General features: G+C 50.9%; 1 protein-coding gene across 4 annotated transcripts in view; it reads right to left on the bottom strand.

Moving 5' to 3' along the window:
* Positions 1-8979, bottom strand: part of scn1ba (sodium channel, voltage-gated, type I, beta a) — a 42843-nt gene extending 33864 nt beyond the window's left edge. For 3 of the 4 annotated variants that reach the window (XM_030103613.1, XM_030103612.1, XM_030103615.1), the window contains exon 1: positions 8820-8979. In XM_030103613.1, coding sequence (XP_029959473.1) covers positions 8820-8859 — 40 coding nt within the window. In that variant the 5' untranslated portion in view covers positions 8860-8979. Of the gene's footprint in view, positions 1-6139; positions 6633-8819 lie in introns of those variants that run through there. The other variant, XM_030103614.1, reaches the window with a different exon arrangement.
* Between the last annotated feature and the right edge of the window lie 9361 nt (positions 8980-18340).

The raw sequence follows: 18340 nt of genomic DNA, 5'->3' as shown, positions 1-18340 counted from the left end.
AGATTATAGAGCATCTTCCTCCTCCGACATCAGATTATAGAGCATCTTCCTCCTCTGACATCAGATTATAGAGCATCTTCCTCCTCTAGCATCAGATTATAGAGCATCTTCCTCCTCCGACATCAGATTATAGAGCATCTTCCTCCTCTAACATCAGATTATAGAGCATCTTCCTCCTCTAACATCAGATTATAGAGCATCTTCCTCCTCTCTCGTCCTGGTCCACTACACCGGAGGTTGTCAAGTTTTAAATATTGCTCCTGGACCTGTTCTAAGTTATTTGGGTGGCAGAGAACTGCTAAATATTGACAGATGGGTCTTTCTTCGCAGCCCTGATATTTTCTGTCAAGAAAACATTAAAATCTTCTGAATGTGTTCTGGAAGCAGCCACAGGAAGCCGCTGCAGTGTTGGGTAAATACTTTAATCACCACCTACTGTCATGAAGCAGCTGTGTTCCCTGCAGATCAGGCCTGTGACACCTGTTCCTGCCACAACTGAATTGAGTTGAATTGAAAGTCCTTTATTTGTAACCTGGCAAAAGTCATCTCGACATGTGCAGTAACGAATTGCTTCACATGTCAATCTGGGATTTCACTCGCAAATCCGTTCGGGGAAGGAGGGACTTGCTGTAGAACTCTTTGCGTTCATTGGATATAAGGACACAGTGCACCCGCCTAACCATGTTTAGTTTCAGCCAATCACTGCAAAGAAAAAACCTCTTGCTGATCGTTTTTCAAAGACGCAACAGAGGATTCATCCAAAACAGATTTAATCGCTGTCAGGATATCCATTGTTTTTGCTAGCTATGCTAATATTATTAGCAGTCCGTCACTTCCTGCCAGGGCCGGCCCGGGCTTCTCAGGCACCCTAGGCAAGCCCAACACGAGCGCCCGTCACTGAGAGTTGTTGGGTGGTGGTGGGGGTGGGGGGTGGGGTTGGGGGGGGGGGGGGGGGGCGGACGCTGAGCATTGACGAGAAGTGCTGAACTGTGTCGAGCAGTGCGCTGCTCAGCAGGGACCGTCAGGGCGCCTCTTGTACGGCCACATTAGAAGGGGCGGGGTTGCACTGTCGGTGCACTGTCACGGTCAGGGCAAAGAATAAATCGCGCTCAATCCGAGTCCCGCGTCCGTCTCCTCCTTCCACAACCTCCACATTGGTGACCCTGGACGTTTCGGCAGCATGTCTGTGGAGTCGGGTGACGGTACCGGAGCGCAGGCTGCTCCCGCCGTGTTCGCCGCGGCGATCAAGCTGCCGGAGTTTTGGCAGCACGATCCGGAGCCGTGGTTCCAACACATCGAGGCCCAGTTCCGGCTGAGAGGCATCACGGCTGACGAGACGCGGTACTACTATGTGGTAGCGGCTCTGGATTCGTCCACCACCCGTCGTGCGATGGGGTTCCTGCGGGATCCGCCGGCCCAGGGCAAGTACGCCGCCCTGAAAGCGCAGCTCCTTCGTCTGTTTCAACTGTCGGACGCGGAGCGGGCGGACAGGCTTTTTCCCTGAACGGCTTGGGAGACGGCAAGCCCTCGGAACTGATGGAGAGCATGTTGGTGCTGCTGGGATCCGGGGACACGTCGTTCTTGTTCATCCACCTGTTCCTGCGTCAGCTCCCGGCCGCGGTGCGCACCGCGTTGGCCACTTCGCCGTTGTTGCACACGAAGGACTACCGGGGTCTGGCGGAGGAGGCCGACAGGATCCTGGTCGCATCACGCGCGCTCGGCGTCCATGCTGCGTGCCCGCCGGAGCAACAGCGTCTGCTGGAGGAGGACGCACCTGCGGCGGCTGCCGCTGTTCGGGATCGGCGTGCTGAGGACAGGACGCTGTGTTTTTTTCACCGGCGATTCGGCTCCCGGGCGAGGCGCTGCACACCGCCGTGTGCGTTCCCGGTGCAGGGAAAAGGCGGACCCAGCACTCGGTAGCGGCTGTGGGCGCTGGGGATGTTAACAAGCTGCTGTTCGTTAAAGACACGGTTTCTGGACGGCGTTTCCTCGTGGACACGGGCGCACAGCGGAGCATTCTTCCCGCTTCCAGCATGGACAGAGCCAGCGGTGAGCACGGGCCGCAGCTGGATGCCGCTAACGGGACTCCGATCCGGACATTTGGCACCAGGTTTATGACCGTGTGTTTTGACGGGCGGCGGTTCGGCTGGGACTTTGTGATGGCTGATGTCGCAGTTCCAATCCTTGGAGCAGATTTCCTGTGTGCGCAGGGATTGTTAGTTGACATTATTAACCGCCGCTTGGTGGATGCGTTTTCCTTCGCCTCCTATTCCTGCACTTTGGGGAAGGGTGGATTGCTGTCCCTTGCTACTCGGTTGCCCCCCGGGGATGTGTACCAGCGGCTCCTGGCTGAGTTTCCGGACCTCACAGTCCCCACCTTCTCTGCCTCCTTCATCAAACACGGAGTGGAACATTATATTCCCATGGTCGGTCCGCCGGTTTATGCACGCCCTCGCCGGCTGGATGCGGCTAAGCTGGGGATTGCAAGACAGGAATTCGCCACTATGGAGCGTCTGGGGATTGTGCGGCGCTCTGACAGCCCGTGGGCCTCACCCCTGCACCTGGTACCGAAATCAGATGGCAGCTGGAGGCCGTGTGGTGATTTTCGGCGTCTGAATAACATCACCCAGCACGATCGGTACCCCGTTCCGCACATCCAAGATTTCTCGGTCCACCTGGTGGGGAAAGTTATCTTTTCCAAGGTGGATTTAGTGAGGGGCTATCACCAGGTCCCAGTCCACCCCAGGGACGTGCCCAAGACTGCGGCGATCACTCCGTTTGGCCTGTTTGAGTTCCTGGGGATGCCGTTTGGTCTTAAAGGTGCGGCGCAAACCTTCCAGCGGCTGATGGACTCTGTGCTGCGGGGGCTGCCTTTCCTGTTTGTGTACCTGGATGACATCCTGGTGGCCAGTGCCTCAGCCGAGGAGCACCTGTTACACTCTTCGGGAGGCTTATGGAGCACGGGCTGATTATTAATCCAGCCAAATGCCAGTTCGGCCTCTTGGAAATTGACTTCCTGGGTCATCGCGTCTCCTCATGCGGGGTGGTTCGGTTGCCCACAAAGGTGGAGGCGATCGCCGTTTTTCCTCGTCCTCGCACCGTCAAGTCCCTGCAGGAGTTCCTGGGCATGGTGAACCTCTACAACCGCTTTATCACGCATGCAGCTCACCTGATGCGCCCCCTGTATGAGGCTCTGAGGGGCGCGAATGCCAAGGACGACGAGGACTGGACCGCCGAGAGACTCCTGGCGTTTCAGAGGGCCAAGGATGTGCTTTCCGACGCCGCTATGTTGGCGCATCCCTCACCGGCAGCTCCGGTCGCGCTCACCATAGACGCCTTGGATTACGCAGTGGGGGCGGTCTGTGAACAGTGGGTGGGTGGAGCCTGGCGTCCCCTCGCATTTTTCAGCAAGCAGCTGCGGGACAGTGTGGGAATTTATTTTAGTTTCAATATCCTTATTTTAATACTTGCTTGCTCACATATGATACTCAGGGAAAAATATCCCAATATAATATGCATTTAACTTTGTTTTGCAGCTGCTTTTGTATTTCTTTGTATTTCTTAATGATTTGTAACCTTAGCCATGAAAAAAGCACATGAGGTCCTGGGAAGTTTTTCTCGTCTGAGCTCTTGCAGGTAACACTTGAGGGAGTGAAGGACGGAGACTGTCGGGGCGAGATAACCCGGGATGCGGAACCTGGGAGATCCACGTGCCTGGGAGAGAGGATGGGGCGGACGATGGAAAACTACCGAGAACCACTGTTTGAGAACCCCGCCTGCGAGCGAGGAATCAGAAATACACACACACAGATTAGACATCGCTTTTTGCCTGCTGGACGCTACTTTCGGGTAGACCAGGGACTCAAAGACTAGAATTCCTTGTCAGGGAAACAACATCTTTTTGTAATAAATTCACACACTAAACAGCCAGAAGTTGTCAGGTCCTTATTGTACACCTTGATATTGGGATCCAAAAAGGCTCTGTGGGATCGAGGCGTGATTGGAGGGGAAGCTTCGGCTGGAGCGGCCTCATGGAGACGGCCTGAAGATTCTACACCTCGACAATTAGCGTCGCCAACAGGATCCCAAAGGTGACAATACGAGACTGCAAGGATCTCTTCAAGACCACAACCAGCCGGCCGGCATGAAAATATAAGGTAAGGTACTACCTGTTCAATCCTGAGATTGCAAAAGTGCCTGATTGGAGAAACTAAAATGAAGGTTGTGATCTTGTGAGATGTGAGTTGCTCTGGGTTTGTGGACTCTGGCTCGGAGATTTTGTTTTCCTGACTGTTTGATGGTTTTATCGGTCTAGGCTTAGACCCCAAGAGGCAGCCGGCGAGCTGCGCTCTGAGTTGACCCGCGTCTTATAGGACGTGGCTGGGATCAACTTTGATGTAAAGGGAGTCAGGGAGACTCGCCTTTGTAGAGTGGTTGGAAAGGGACTACCACTCCGGTTGTTTGTTTTTGTTTGTTTCTGTTGGTACCATTTAGATTAGGATGGACGGGGAATTTGACCGAGAGTGTCAAGAGTTTGACATTCATTTCAGTGATGACACACACTCGCCGAAGTGTGAACCGTTTGGGTTTTATGTTGAACAGATGTGGCCGGCTTTTGAGAAGGCTGCGGGGGGAGTAGAGAAAGAGAGGAAAAAGTATGTCGAAAAGGCGAAAGAGAGAATCGACGTGTGGCAGAAGACTGGGGTAGCGCCGCCTTCCCACAGCAGGAGTGATTTTTTTGAATGGTGTACTCAGATGATAGCGTGTTTGGAAAGAAAGAAAAAGGAGGCTAAGAATGAAGTCGAGAATGCGAGTGTTTTTGCGGGAGGAAAGATGTATAAGCAAATTGAGTATTGTGTAGCATTGATGTCTATGTTGCATGCCATGATTCAAGCGCATAGTGTTGCCGAGGGAATGCGGAGAGCTCGTAAACATCGTGCTGCAGCTGGAGCGGAGAAAAAAGAGACGGGAGCCTTAAGTCAGAGGAGTGAGAAGCAGGGGGGAGATAGTTATCTCTCTCCACATTACTCATCCTCAAAGCCTGGACAGGCAAGCAAAATGATGGCGCCGCTGGTTAATTTTGAAGGGACATTTCGGGGAAAAGGAGAATATGAGGCTGAAAGATGTAAATCTGGAGATATGTATGCCCCTACTAGAAGAGAGCAGACGCAGACTACTACATTCGAGGAGGAAATGTGGCGGAGATCACAGAGGGCAGAGGAAGTTGCACGGCTACAAAGACGGAAAAAAGAAATTGAAAGCACTGCTGAACAGGTGGAAGAGTTACGCCGCAGAGATAGGGAGAGAACTCAGAGGGAAAGAGAGAGAGAGGCCCAGTTTCACAGCATGCAGAAGCAACTGAAAGAGTTTCACGATATTATGAGGAAGTATATTACGATGTTATTATTATTATTATCACGATATTGAGAGGAAGTACAGCACATTTGACCGTGAGCTTTTGGCTCTTTTCCTCGCTACGCGCCACTTCCGGTTCCTGCTGGAGGGGCAGCGGTTCACCGCTTTTGTGGACCATAAACCCCTCACCTTCGCTATGGCCAAGGCCACGCAGCCATGGTCTGCCAGACAGCAGCGCCACCTCTCTGCTACTTCGGAGTTCACGACGGACGTTCAGCATGTGGCGGGTAAAAGCAACGCCATCGCGGACTGCCTCTCTCGGGCCCACGTGAACTCTGTGCAGCTGGGGGTGGATTATGCTGCTATGGACGCCGACCAGCCAGCTGATGCGGAGGTCCAGGAGTACAGGACGGCCGCCACGGGGCTGAAGCTGCAGGATGTGGCGTTTCAGGACGGCGGCGCTTCGCTCCTCTGTGATGTCTCCACTGGTCAGCCCCGCCCTATGGTGCCTGCAGGCTGGCGCCGCCGGGTGTTTGATGCCATTCACACGCTGTCGCATCCTGGGGTGAAGGCGTCGGTGAAGCTGGTGGGGGCGAAGTTCGTCTGGCCGAGCCTCAGGAAAGACGTCAGGGCCTGGGCGGCCTCTTGTGTGGCGTGTCAGCGGGCCAAGATTCACCGCCACACCAAGGCTCCGCTGGAGCCGTTCTTCGTGCCCGAGAGGAGATTTGACTACGTCCACCTGGACTTGGTGGGTCCGCTGCACCCCTCGCAGGGCTTTACTCACCTCCTGACGATGGTGGACCGGACCACCAGGTGGCCGGAGGTGGTTCCACTGGCTTCGACGACGTCGGCGGAGGTGGCACGGGCCTTCATTTCCACCTGGGTGGCCCGTTTCGGCACTCCGCGGGACGTCGCTTCGGACAGGGGTCCTCAGTTCACCTCCGAGCTCTGGACGGCGGTGGCGAGGGGCCTCGGGGTGAAGCTCCACCGCACCACGGCGTTTAACCCTCAGGCTAATGGGCTGTGCGAGCGTTTTCACCGCTCTATGAAGACTGCCCTCCGTGCCTCCCTTACGGGCTGCGACTGGGTGGATCGTCTGAAGCCCGCCCATGTTCTGCCGGAGGAGCCGGTGGAGGTGGCGCAGCCCCCGACACGAGGGCGTCCCCCCAAGTCGCCTGCCGTCGTGGGGGCTCCTGCCCCTGTCGCCCCGCCGGCGGGTTCCGCGCCTGCGGGTTCCGCGCCTGCGGGTTCCGCGCCTGCTGCTGTGGAGGTGCGCAGTCGGTTTGGCCGTGTGGTTAGACCGCCCTTAAGAGACCGATGTTGATGTAGTGGTAGGTTTTGTTTTTGTTCTCCCTTGGGGCACACGCTCCCTTCTGAATGTTCGGGTGGGGGGGGGGGGGGTGGGGGGGGTGGGGGGGGGGGGGTGGGGGGGGGGGTGGCTGTGTGGTGTCTGTGGGGAGGGAGTTACCTCACATTAGAAGGGGTGGGGTTGGTGACGTAGGGGGTGTGTTGCACTGTCGGTGTCGGTGGGGATAAATAGGCGGGAGTGTTCCGTCATGGCGGCTTCCTGGATGACAGCTGTCACGGTCAGGGCAAAGAATAAACCACGCTCAATCCGAGTCCCGCGTCCGTCTCCTCCTTCCACAACCTCCACAATATATATAATTAAATAACAGATATAAACTGACCGACACAACTTAATATTAAATATAATTGAATATAATTGAAATACAAATTTAAAACAGGAATAATTAAGTAATAGATATAAGCTGACAGATATAAATTAAATATAATTTACATATAGGTCTAAGACAGATATAATGAAATAAATAACAGATATAAAGATATATATTAGCAGATACAAAGAGATAATTAAGATATACACTAGCAAATTTCTGTAAATTTACGGTGAATTTACAACAGTATCTCACTGTTTTTTATTATAATTGTAAAGTGCTGTTAAATATCCACAGCATGTAAATTAACGGTAAAATCAGTCAGTTAACAATAACAGTAGATAACTGTAATTTAACAGTATAAAACAGTATTTTCTGTTAAGCGGTGGAGATGGGCGCCATATTCCTTCACAAGTCGTGTCACTATCCATCAGCATCTTACAGATAATTATGGACTTATGTTTCTGTTTTGATGCCACACTTGATTATTAATCAAACTTTTCACATTACTCAAGTTATTTTTGAGTGAGAAGACGTGACAGGATGCTCCTGAACCTGACTTTGGACAGCACAGCTTCTTCATCATTCAAGCTCTCCATGTGGACTTCAAAGAGGTAAACTTATTTTTAATCTCAAACTACTGTCAGTGTCCAGGATCGTTTGTCTGCATGATTATTGAACAGTTGACATTATAAATAATAGCCTATTGTATTTCATTAGGTCTGTTTCACCTGGTCAGGCTGCTCAAGTTGGCAAAGCGAGCTCTGTAACTGAGCCCAGTCAGAGGAAACCTCCCTCCCTAAACCCTCACCACAGACTAACCTCTCTCTCTCTCTCTCTCTCTCCTTTGTCTCTTGCTGTTTTCTCTTCTCCACACGTTTTATTTTCTCTCTCCCTTGAAAAGTTTATTGCTCTGGCCCTTTTCTGTCCCCTCATACTTGTACTTCTTTCTCTCCCTCCACTAGTCTATTTCACATTTTTATATTTTAGCAGTGACGTTGTGTTGCTAAATGTCTGTTTGTGTTCCCGGCACAAGTCATCGGTGATGGAGGAGATCAGCCAGACGCTGCAGTCCAGTCCTCTCGCTGTTCACTGTCTTTCTCCTTCTCTTCCCTTTCTCCACTTGTTATTGTCCACATCTACATTTACAAAAGACTTGTTCACCAGCTGGACTGTTCTGTTTCACTGTTCTTGATGTTATTTTAATGCAGTGTCTGAATTTATGCTCATTATTAAAATCCTTCATTGAGGATTTTATTATGGATAATGTCTTCCAAATAGGTCATGGAATACCTTCTCTTTTTATAGTACAAATGTTGTAAATGACTATAACACAGTTATCTTACTGTGATTTACTGTAATCCAAAATACAGTAGTATACTGCTAAAATAAATAACAGTACGTACACTGTAAAATTACCACCCACCCACTGTTGTCCTACTTTAATATACTGTAATTCAAACTACAGTACTATACTGTGAAATTAAATTACAGTAGGTGCATTGTAAAAAAAACAGTAAATTACTGGCGTCCCTGCTGCCAGTATTTTACTGTTTTTTTACAGTGAAATTCTTTACAGTGTACGTTTAAGACAGACAGATATGTACACTAGTAAAAACAGCTATCAGTTAAATAAACACTTGAGACAGACACGTGTGTACAATATAATAACAGATAGAAGTTCGATATAATTTAAATATACATTTAAGACAGACCGGTGCGCCGAGCTGAGCTGTTTCCTGACTGTCGAGGTATAAAACCAACATCAGAGCAGCAGCAGAGTTTTACCTGTGAAGCAGAGTTCGATGAAGACGAAGCTGAGCTTCATCTCAGCAGGGGGTCGGAGCCGTGACCTCCCGGACCGAGACCCCGGTCTGCAGGACCCTGTAGAGGCTTCAGCCAGTCCCCCACAGAGACCCTGCAGCGCTCGGTCTCAGACTGTCTTGGAGTGAAGGGGGTCTGGGGTCTGGGTGGGTTCCTGTTCCTGTCAGGGCGTCACTCAGCAGCAGGGGGGGTGTCGGTCTCACAGACCTGGGGCCTCAAGCTGGCTGTGCACAAAACGAGCCCCAAACTTTGTGTGTAAACGCACATGTTTGTATTTAACACCCATTCAGCACGATTTAAAGGTTCTAAATTGAAATGCTAAATTCACCTCATCTTACCTTAATACAGCACTGAAGAAACAAGCAGCAGCGTGGAGCAGCGCCGCCAAATCGCTGCATTTTACCATGCACACTGCAGCTTTGGTTACAAAATCCACCAAATTCTAAATAACATGCATCTTAGAAATCAACAGACCTTCTTATATCACATCCAGAATACATAGCCCAGATATGAACAAGAACTCAAAATAAATGCAATATCCTCCTAATACATTTAATCAACACTGCCGCCACAAAAACGCATTCTTAAGGCTTCAGTATACTCCCCCGTCGCCGCTACGTCATTCCTACGCCGGCAACCCTACGCCGCCACTCAACATGTCTTGCTTCCGCGTCAAGGGAACGCCCTCCTCTGCAATTTCACCGCCAAGCCACTAGGCGGGCGTGGCTGTGTCGTGTTCATTTGTGGGTGGCTCTTCGCGGGTCTGTTGTTTCTCTTCCGGTCAGTCAGAGGCAACAATGGCGACGCGGCGGTTGTATCTGGAGCTCGAGCTCGTGAATGTGGAGCAACAAATCCTCTTACTTCAATCGATGTGGCGCAGGCGACACAGGCGACGTTTGCGGAGGTGGTCTGTCCGACCATTAAACCAGTCGAGGAGGACAACGGGGGAATTTGCAACACTGGTTCGCCCACTGAGGAGTGTCGACGAGGAAGTGCACCTCAGCTATTTCCGAATGTCGGCAGAACGCTTCGACAACCTTCTTCACCGTGTCCAGCCGTTAATATCACACCAGGGTACGCACAGCATGCCTGTTGATGCTGCCCAGAGACTGGCGGTGACTTTGTGGGTTTTAGCCTCGGGTGGAAGCCAGCAAGCTGTGAGAGCTACAAACTGGCGGGAGCACAGTGAGCAGGATTGTGTCCGAGGTCTGCAAAGCTCTGTAGACAGCCCTTCAGCCCGAGTTTCTGCCGTGTCCCTCAGCGAGCCAGTGGGAAGCCATTGCAGCAGAACGCTGGCGGCTGTGGAACTTCCCAAACTGTGTGGGAAGCCTCGATGGGAAACATGTCGCCATAAAAGCATCGCCGCATGCTGGGAGTGACTTTTATAACTACAGAGGGACCCACTCCGTTGTGTTGATGGCAACATGTGATGCAAGGTAAGGGATCCAAAAATTGTAATTATTCGTCAGATATGAGTCCATGTTGTGCAGTAACCACACGAGGAACACGCAGTAACGAAAATGTTGTTTTCACAGATACCGTTTCACAGTGGTGGACGTCGGAGGATATGGGAGAGAGAGTGATGGTGGAATTTTCAAGGAGAGCCAGTTTGGGTCTATGCTGCTGGACCACAAACTCAACCTGCCCCCACCAGCTACTCTTCCAGGGACTGCAGTCCAAGTCCCTCACGTCATTGTCGCGGATGCTGCCTTTCCCCTGCACTGCAACGTGATGCGACCCTTCCCAGGTATGTTTTGATAACTGTCGTTGCACACACATACATATAAACTGTTCCTATTGTATAATAATTATTTTTGCTTCCATACACAGGAACACACTTGAGCATGGAGAAGCAAGTGTACAACTACCGCCACTCCAGGGCCAGGAGGGTCATTGAAGACACGTTCGGCATCCTGGCTGCACGGTGGAGAGTTCTTGGGAGACCAGTTGAGTTCCTGCCTGAAAAGACAGTGGATGTTGTGAAAGCTTGTGTGGTCCTACACAACTACCTCACAGTCACCACTGAAGTGAGCACGCCAAGCAGCAGATACATCCCACCAAACTTTGTGGACGCTGACAGTTCGGGGTCAGTGCAGCCTGGCGAGTGGAGAAATGTCGTGGCGAGTGACTCCAACCTCCTTGAGCCTGTGGATCCAGCACACATGTCCAGGGCCCGTTCCACCAGAGCTGCCTTGGCTGTGCGAAACGACTTGATGGCTTTCTTCCAGTCGCAGCAGGGAGCCGTGCCATGGCAAGCAGACATGGTGTGCAGAGGCACGATTAATCCAGTCTGAACTGTCATTGTGACAATAAACATCATCAAAAATCACCCCAGGCTTGTGCTTTGTTTATTGGTTCTTATGTAATGTGGTTTGCACAATTCAACGTAGTTTCATGGTCACCCAGACTGCATGCAGCAGTCTTAAATAAGGGCGTAGTGTGGCCTGATATGTGTTTGTAGTTTCTGAACTCCCACAGAACGTCCCATAAATAACAGGAGTTGTTATCAAAACTTTGTAATGTGTTCATGGGCACTCAGACTGCACATTATAAGCAGAAAAACATAGTCTTGGGCGGATTTTACGTTTTTATTTATCACAGCAAACAAGTGTAAAGTAAAATGCACACAAACCACACACAAAAACCACACGCACAAAGGTATTTACAAGTAAACGTCCAGTGTCCTTAAAAAACTACTGCTTCGGTTCGTGAAACACCATGTGGAGACGAAGCACGATGCCTGGCCTCTCGTCAACGGGCACCCGACGTAAAAGGTCGGCCACCGTTTGCCCGAACCTGGAGCACTCGTCCTCCTCTTGTGCAAGCCTGTGGCGCAAATCCATCCTCTGTTCCTCCAGGTTTCTCATCTGCCGCAGCATCAGTTCGTCCTGTGGTTGTTGTTGTTGTTCCCTTTTTTTTTTTGCGCCGAGGAGCGAGGAACTCCGGGGAAGAGGACGAGCAGGCACCGCAGGAGACGCTGGCGGAGCAGGAGATGCTGTAGGGTCCAGAGAAGCCGGAGGAGCCGGAGAAGCCGGAGGAGCCGGAGAAGCACAGGGAGCTGGAGGTGCAGAAGGTCCCGGCAGCTGTGGCGAGGACGACCGGGAGGATAACGACGTCGATGACGAGAAGGCCGTGTCGCTCTCGGGTGAACTGGACTGGTTTTAATGGCAAATGGAACGCTTTATTAGTTATGTGCACAATAGCAAACAATTATCTATGCAACGTGCATTTCGGCGTAAGCACAACACATACCTTGTAGTTCGAGTCCGTTTCCCAGTGTTTTACGTGCGGTGCTAACCACGACAGAAAATGGAAATAGGCAGGGAGTTTTTGGTCGCCCGGGTCTCCACTTCTGGATGCCAGTTTTCTACGCAACCGCACGTATTTATCACGGAGGTTCTTCCATCTCCTCATGCACTCATGCACCTCCATCCCCGTGTTTACCGAGATCTCTCTCCAGGAATTGCTGGCCGTCTGGCAATCCTTGTAGTGCCGCGAGGACGTGTTGTAAAGATGGTCGTACTTCCGAATCTCTTCGATTAATCTCTCCTCAGCTTGATCCATGTTGTTCCTTTCTCTCACTACAAGATCCCGGACAATGGCGGTACTTCTTTGAAGCGAACTGTACGGCTTCGACAAACCGGATATTACGTACAGACGCGGGAAACTACGGTCTGAGCGGACCAATCACAGCCCTCGACGTTGACGTCACCACGCGTCGCCGCGACGCGAAGTCACAATTTTCGGGAGGTGCACGTCAAGCCCCGACGTAGCCCGACGTAGGGCTACGACGTCTACGTCGTAGGAACGACGTCGCGGCGACGGGGGAGCATACTGAGGCCTTTACCTGTTGATGTCTTCATAACAAAAAAATCCTCCTGTTGCGGTGGTTTAGGGCAAAGGCAGCTATGATCTTTTCATGGTCCAAGGCTCGGGTTCTGTCTGACTTTATTGCCAGCAGTGCCAGGTTGCTGGTTCGAGAATCTCCGCTGGTGTTCTTCAAACGACGCAGACACGAGAGACTGCGCTCACGGCTCACTGATGAAAAAGCGGGCAGCCGCCCTTCCTCGTCTTTTCGGTTCTGTTCTGGGGCCTCACCTATAAAGCTCGCAGCACAAAACGAGCCCCAAACTCTGCGCAGCGGCTCCTCTGCGCCAAAGCAGGTACCTATACACATTTTGCGCAGGGAAAAATGTGTGTGACTTTGCGGTCCTCACCGCCAACAAAACAGCTGCCGTCCAGGACCGCACAATCCAGAGAAACTACGTGGAGACCAAAAAGCAGAAGGAAACAGAATTGAAACTCTTTTATTTGTCCCGCATGCTGAAACTGCAGGGTCGCAGCGGCAGGAAACGGAGAAAGAATAGTAGAAAAATACAAAACCCAACCAGACAAGGAAAAGTTAAATATAATTTGTATGTAAAATGAGATATAATTACATAACAGGAATATACTGACCGACACAACTAATTATTACATTTAAATTAAATATAACGGAAATACAATCGAAGATACATATAATTAAGTAATAGATATAAGCCGACAGATATAAATTAAATATCATTTACATAACGCGGTTCTCTGCAGGCTCCGCTGCGCCTCATGAGTGCCAGGGGGCGGAGTCGGGGGGATTGTGGGCGGGGTCGGCCACCGTCACGTTCTCCGCTGGATTTGGATCCACCGAACAGCTGAGCTGCAGAATTTTTTTTGGCTCCGAAATTTTTTCTGCGGACAGAAGTTTGCGCTGCGTTCGGCGCACCTTTACCGTCAGAGTTTCAAAGGTAAGGCCCCTGGTCCTGGTCCTGGTCCTGGTCCTGGTCCTGGTCCTGGTCCCGGACCCGTTACGGACCGGGAGGCTCCAGCCGTATCTCCAGGAAGCAGCGTCTCCTGGTTGGAGGACGCCGTCCTGAGCCTGAGGACGCGGTCTCTGGAGGTCCGGGAGGTCCGGGAGGTCCAGGAGGTCCGGGAGGTCCAGGAGGTCCAGGTCCTCAGACTGCGTCTCAGGATTTAATGTCCTTCAATGGAACCGTGATGGGGGACGGGTCCAGACTCTGCTGCTCTGAAGGCAGCGAAGAAGAAGAATCCTGATTTGACACCAGGATCTCCATGGTGTCCCTGCTCCCCTGGCTGCTCCTGACAGCTGTGACCTTTGACCTCAGCTGATAAAACCAGAGACATGAGGACTAAATCCCAGGTCCTGCTGGACCTCCTGCTGGACCTCCTGCTGGACCTCCTGTTGGACCTCCTGTTGGACCTCCTGCTGGACCTCCTGCTGGACCTCCTGTTGGACCTCCTGCTGGACCTCCTGCTGGACCTCCTGCTGGCCCTCCTGCTGGACCTCCTGCTGGACCTCCTGCTGGACCTCCTGTTGGACCTCCTGCTGGGCCTCCTGCTGGACCTCCTGCTGGCCCTCCTGCTGGACCTCCTGTTGGACCTCCTGTTGGACCTCCTGCTGGACCTCCTGCTGGACCTCCTGTTGGACTCCTGTTGGACCTCCTGTTGGACCTCCTGCTGGACCTCCTGTCCTCGTCAGTCCTCCTTTAGTCCTGCAGCCCTGAAGACTAAACCCTCACAACCTGATCTCCTTAATGACCTGTGGTTCAGAGACCCCCCCCCCCCCCCCGGATCCACAACCGACAGTGACCTCCTCTTCCTGGACCTAGAACAAACAGAGACCTCCCCCCCGATCCAGAACTGAGACCCTCATGGTTCCCGGACAGAACCTCGAGTCTCCCAGCAGAACCTCGCTGATCGAGCCTCTCAGGTAGAACCAGACTGAGGAACCCTGGAGCCTCCAGACCACCAGCAGCGGGTCGAACCGGTTCCTCCCGGCCGGGTCAGAACCGGTTCCTCCCGGCTGGCCGTCGGTCAGACAGGAAGGAGGATGTTCTCTTCAGGAAGTGAGTTTTTTTATTCGTCCGTTTTTCACAAATCAGTTCTTCGTCATTCACTGTAGAATCGGAGCATCCTCCAGGTTCCTCTGGGTTTCTTCTGGTTCTTCTGGTTCCTCCGGGTTCTTCTGGGTTCTTTCTGGGTTCTTCTGGGTTCTTCTGGGTTCCTCTAGTTCTTCTGAGGTTCTTCTGGGTTCCTCATGTGTTCTTCTGGTTCTTCTGGGTTCCTCCAGGTTCCTCCGGGTTCTTCTGGGTTCTTCTGGGTTCTTCTGGGTTCCTCCGGGTTCCTCCGGGTTCTTCTGGGTTCCTCCAGGTTCCTCCGGGTTCTTCTGGGTTCTTCTGGGTTCTTCTGGGTTCCTCTGGGTTCTTCTGGGTTCCTCCGGGTTCCTCCGGTTCTTCTGGGTTCTTCTGGGTTCCTCTGGGTTCTTCTGGGTTCCTCTGGGTTCCTCCGGGTTCTTCTGGGGTTCCTCCGGGTTCTTCTGGGTTCCTCCGGGTTCTTCTGGGTTCCTCCGGGTTCCTCAGACTGCTGGCCTGTTGATCCCCCCTCACCTTCCCCTGCCTCCATGTCTCTGTTTCATCCTCTCGTCCCTTCACCTCTGACCCCTGCACGGCTCTCTGGGACGGCCTCCTCAGTCTGCTCAGACCTCCAGACCTGCAGAGTCCAGAACCCGACCAACCCAAACCCCACCGGGAATCAAACCGCAGACCCTTTAAACACTTTTCCACTGAAACTAGTTTGTAGATTGAGTCTAGAACGTTCAGCGGGTCCAGAGAGACCGGGCCGGGCCGGGCCGGGCCGGGCCGGGGTGTCAGTTCTACCTGGGAGCTGCTGTGGAACCGTTCTGGACCTGAAGGACCCGCAGTGGAACCGGAGCGGGGGCGACTTCCTGGTTCCAGACGGTTGTTTCTGTCTCTTCGCCCTGCGACTGCGAGGAGGTGAGAAACCGTTGCACCACCACGGAAACACCACACATCCGCAGGGCTCCGGGGATCGAACCGCCAACGGGGTGTGTGTGTGTGTGTGTGTGTGTGTGTGTGTGTGTGTGTGTGCTTAATTTCCTGTGACTCATGTTCCCTCAGCACGCTGCATGGAAACCAACCTTTAAACATGAAGCCTGTTTCCTGTGTGTGTGTGTCGCCCCTTCGAAATGAACACCGTCGTCCCTCGAAGTCTTTATTCTGAGCTCAGGTTTAAAGGTTTTTTTGTACAAGTGTCGACACGGAAAAAGTCCCCTGTGAAAACACGCCGTGTGACAATCAGCATCATTTAGGATTAAGTTAACAGTGACTCAAATGAAGAGAAAAGGAAACTGACACGTCTCAGCCACGATCACATTTCTGCAGCCACAGCCTGACTTCTGCACCACACCCAGCCCGCCATGAGCCGGCTGTGGACCTACCCTACATAACAAGACCAGACCGCCAGCTTGGCGTGGACCGGGCGGTCACGTGACACGGGTTTCCTGAGACGTATCAGAATGAAACTAACTATAACGAATGTAATGATAACTGCAGAAGTTCCAAATAAACATATATACTAGTGATGTGTCCTGCAATACCGATGCGTCGGCGCGTGCGTCGAGCTCGTGGCGCGAAACCCCGTGTCGGTGCGCGTATCGCTTTAAGAAAGTCACGTGACCGATACCGGAACTGTTTCGAACCGACACTGACGCGCCAAACTGCGTTGAAAAGGAAGCGCGTCTGTCATGTACCGGGATGTCTGGGCCATCTTCATCAAGAATTATGAGGCAGCCTCGAGCAAAGAGAAAGGTTTCCGCCATGTGGGACCATTTTCATATCGTGAAATAAGGTCATTGTTTTAATATCTTTATTTCATCCAGTTCCTCTCAGAGTTTCCACTTGATCTGTCTGAATTCAAATTAATTTCAAAGTGGCTCTTCGTTTACTATTCATATTATTTTCTGCAGATTAAATGTCTCACTTGTTCGACAGAACTGTCTTATTTGAACAGAAGCATCTCTTCAGTGCTGAGGCATCATCGGGCCAAGCATGAAAATGAAGTCCCAGATACACCCGGGATAACTCAGGGATTATTTCACTGTATCTTATGTATTTATTTATTGATTATTTTTTATTTATTTTCTCTTTTGCCAGCTTCTCTCGGCCTCTTCTATCTTCCTGATGTAACGTTGTCAACCTTCAGCAGTCTTGAATTAATCTATGTATCTGTACTATTCCCTCCTTGTCATTATGCATTTTACCAGCTGTTTCAATCCATCCACTTCTCCTTCCTCCTCTCCTGGTCTCTGGTAAACTAATTGATTTGTTTTGCTTTTTTTCTGCCTTTGTTCTGTCTGTTAAAGCACTTTGTAAACTTCTGTTTTTTTAAATTGCTTTATCAATGAAGTTATTATTATTATTATTATGATACAGCCACTCTACAACTTACTCACAATCGCTTGCCTTATTGATGCTGAATGCCTATTAATTTAGTTTTGGCTTTATTTTTAACCTCCAGGCTTGTCACCCACTTCAGGCATGTTATTCAACATTATTTTTTTGTTGTTTTGACATCTTGTACTAAAATGCCAATTTTTGTTTTTTTTTAGATAATCTTTGTCCAGAGTTTGACATGGAAGCGGGCAGGCAGACCACGAGTGCCACAGCTGATGCCGTTCAGGAGGTGCAGAGGTACCTGGCAGAGGGCAGGACTGCCAGGCCCCAGGATCCTTTCACATACGGGAACAACCAAGACCACGTACCAAACCTCTTCAAGCTGTCCTTACGATTTCTCTGTGCTCCAGCCTCCTCTGTGCCATGTGAGCAGGTCTTTTCTACCGCCTGAGAAGTTGTATTGAAAAAGCGTAACAAGCTTAATTTCGACACTTTGGGAAAAACCTTTTTTTCTGAATAAAAATTTGTAAAAAAAAAAAATCTCAGTCCACAAGCATCTTCATTCACAACATTCACTTAGATTTCCACGTTATGACACTTGTTTACATTATTTATTGACTGTATATAAAAATATCAAAGATATTTTCAACTTAAATGAAGATATGAAATAATACAATATAAAATACCATAACCTAAATTATATTATTGTAGATATTAGGTCATCGGATCATCGACCCATCACTAGAACACAACCAGCAGCTGAAACTGAAGCTGACCACACTGAGCGAACACCAGGGGGAGAGAGAGAGAGAGAGAGAGAGAGAGAGAGAGAGAGAGAGAGAGAGTTCCAGTGTTCTGCCTCTGCTGACTGAGGCTGACAGAACTAAACAAAAACATAAAGACCAAGACTGTTAGAAATATACCTGCTTCCTGTGGGTGTTTTTTTTTTTTTTTACTTTGGTCATCATGGTGGTACTTGGAAAGACTAATTTTTTCTGAGGTGGTACTCGGTTGAAAAAGTTTGAGAAACCCTGCACTATGTAGTCCACTATGTAGTCCACTATGTAGTCCACTACATACTACTCCCTATGTAGTGAGTAGGGAATAGGGGGTGATTTCGGACACAGCCCAGGTCTAGATGAGCTTCAGACTGGTTCCAGAGCTGTTGACCGGTTCTAGAGCAGAGTTCCTCGGACCTGGTTCTGGTCCTCTGATTCTCCAGCCAGCGGCTCCCAGCTG

This window comes from Salarias fasciatus, chromosome 11, assembly GCF_902148845.1.
Source record: "Salarias fasciatus chromosome 11, fSalaFa1.1, whole genome shotgun sequence".
Classification (NCBI taxonomy): domain Eukaryota; kingdom Metazoa; phylum Chordata; class Actinopteri; order Blenniiformes; family Blenniidae; genus Salarias; species Salarias fasciatus.
This window is presented reverse-complemented; position numbering and strand designations above follow the sequence as displayed.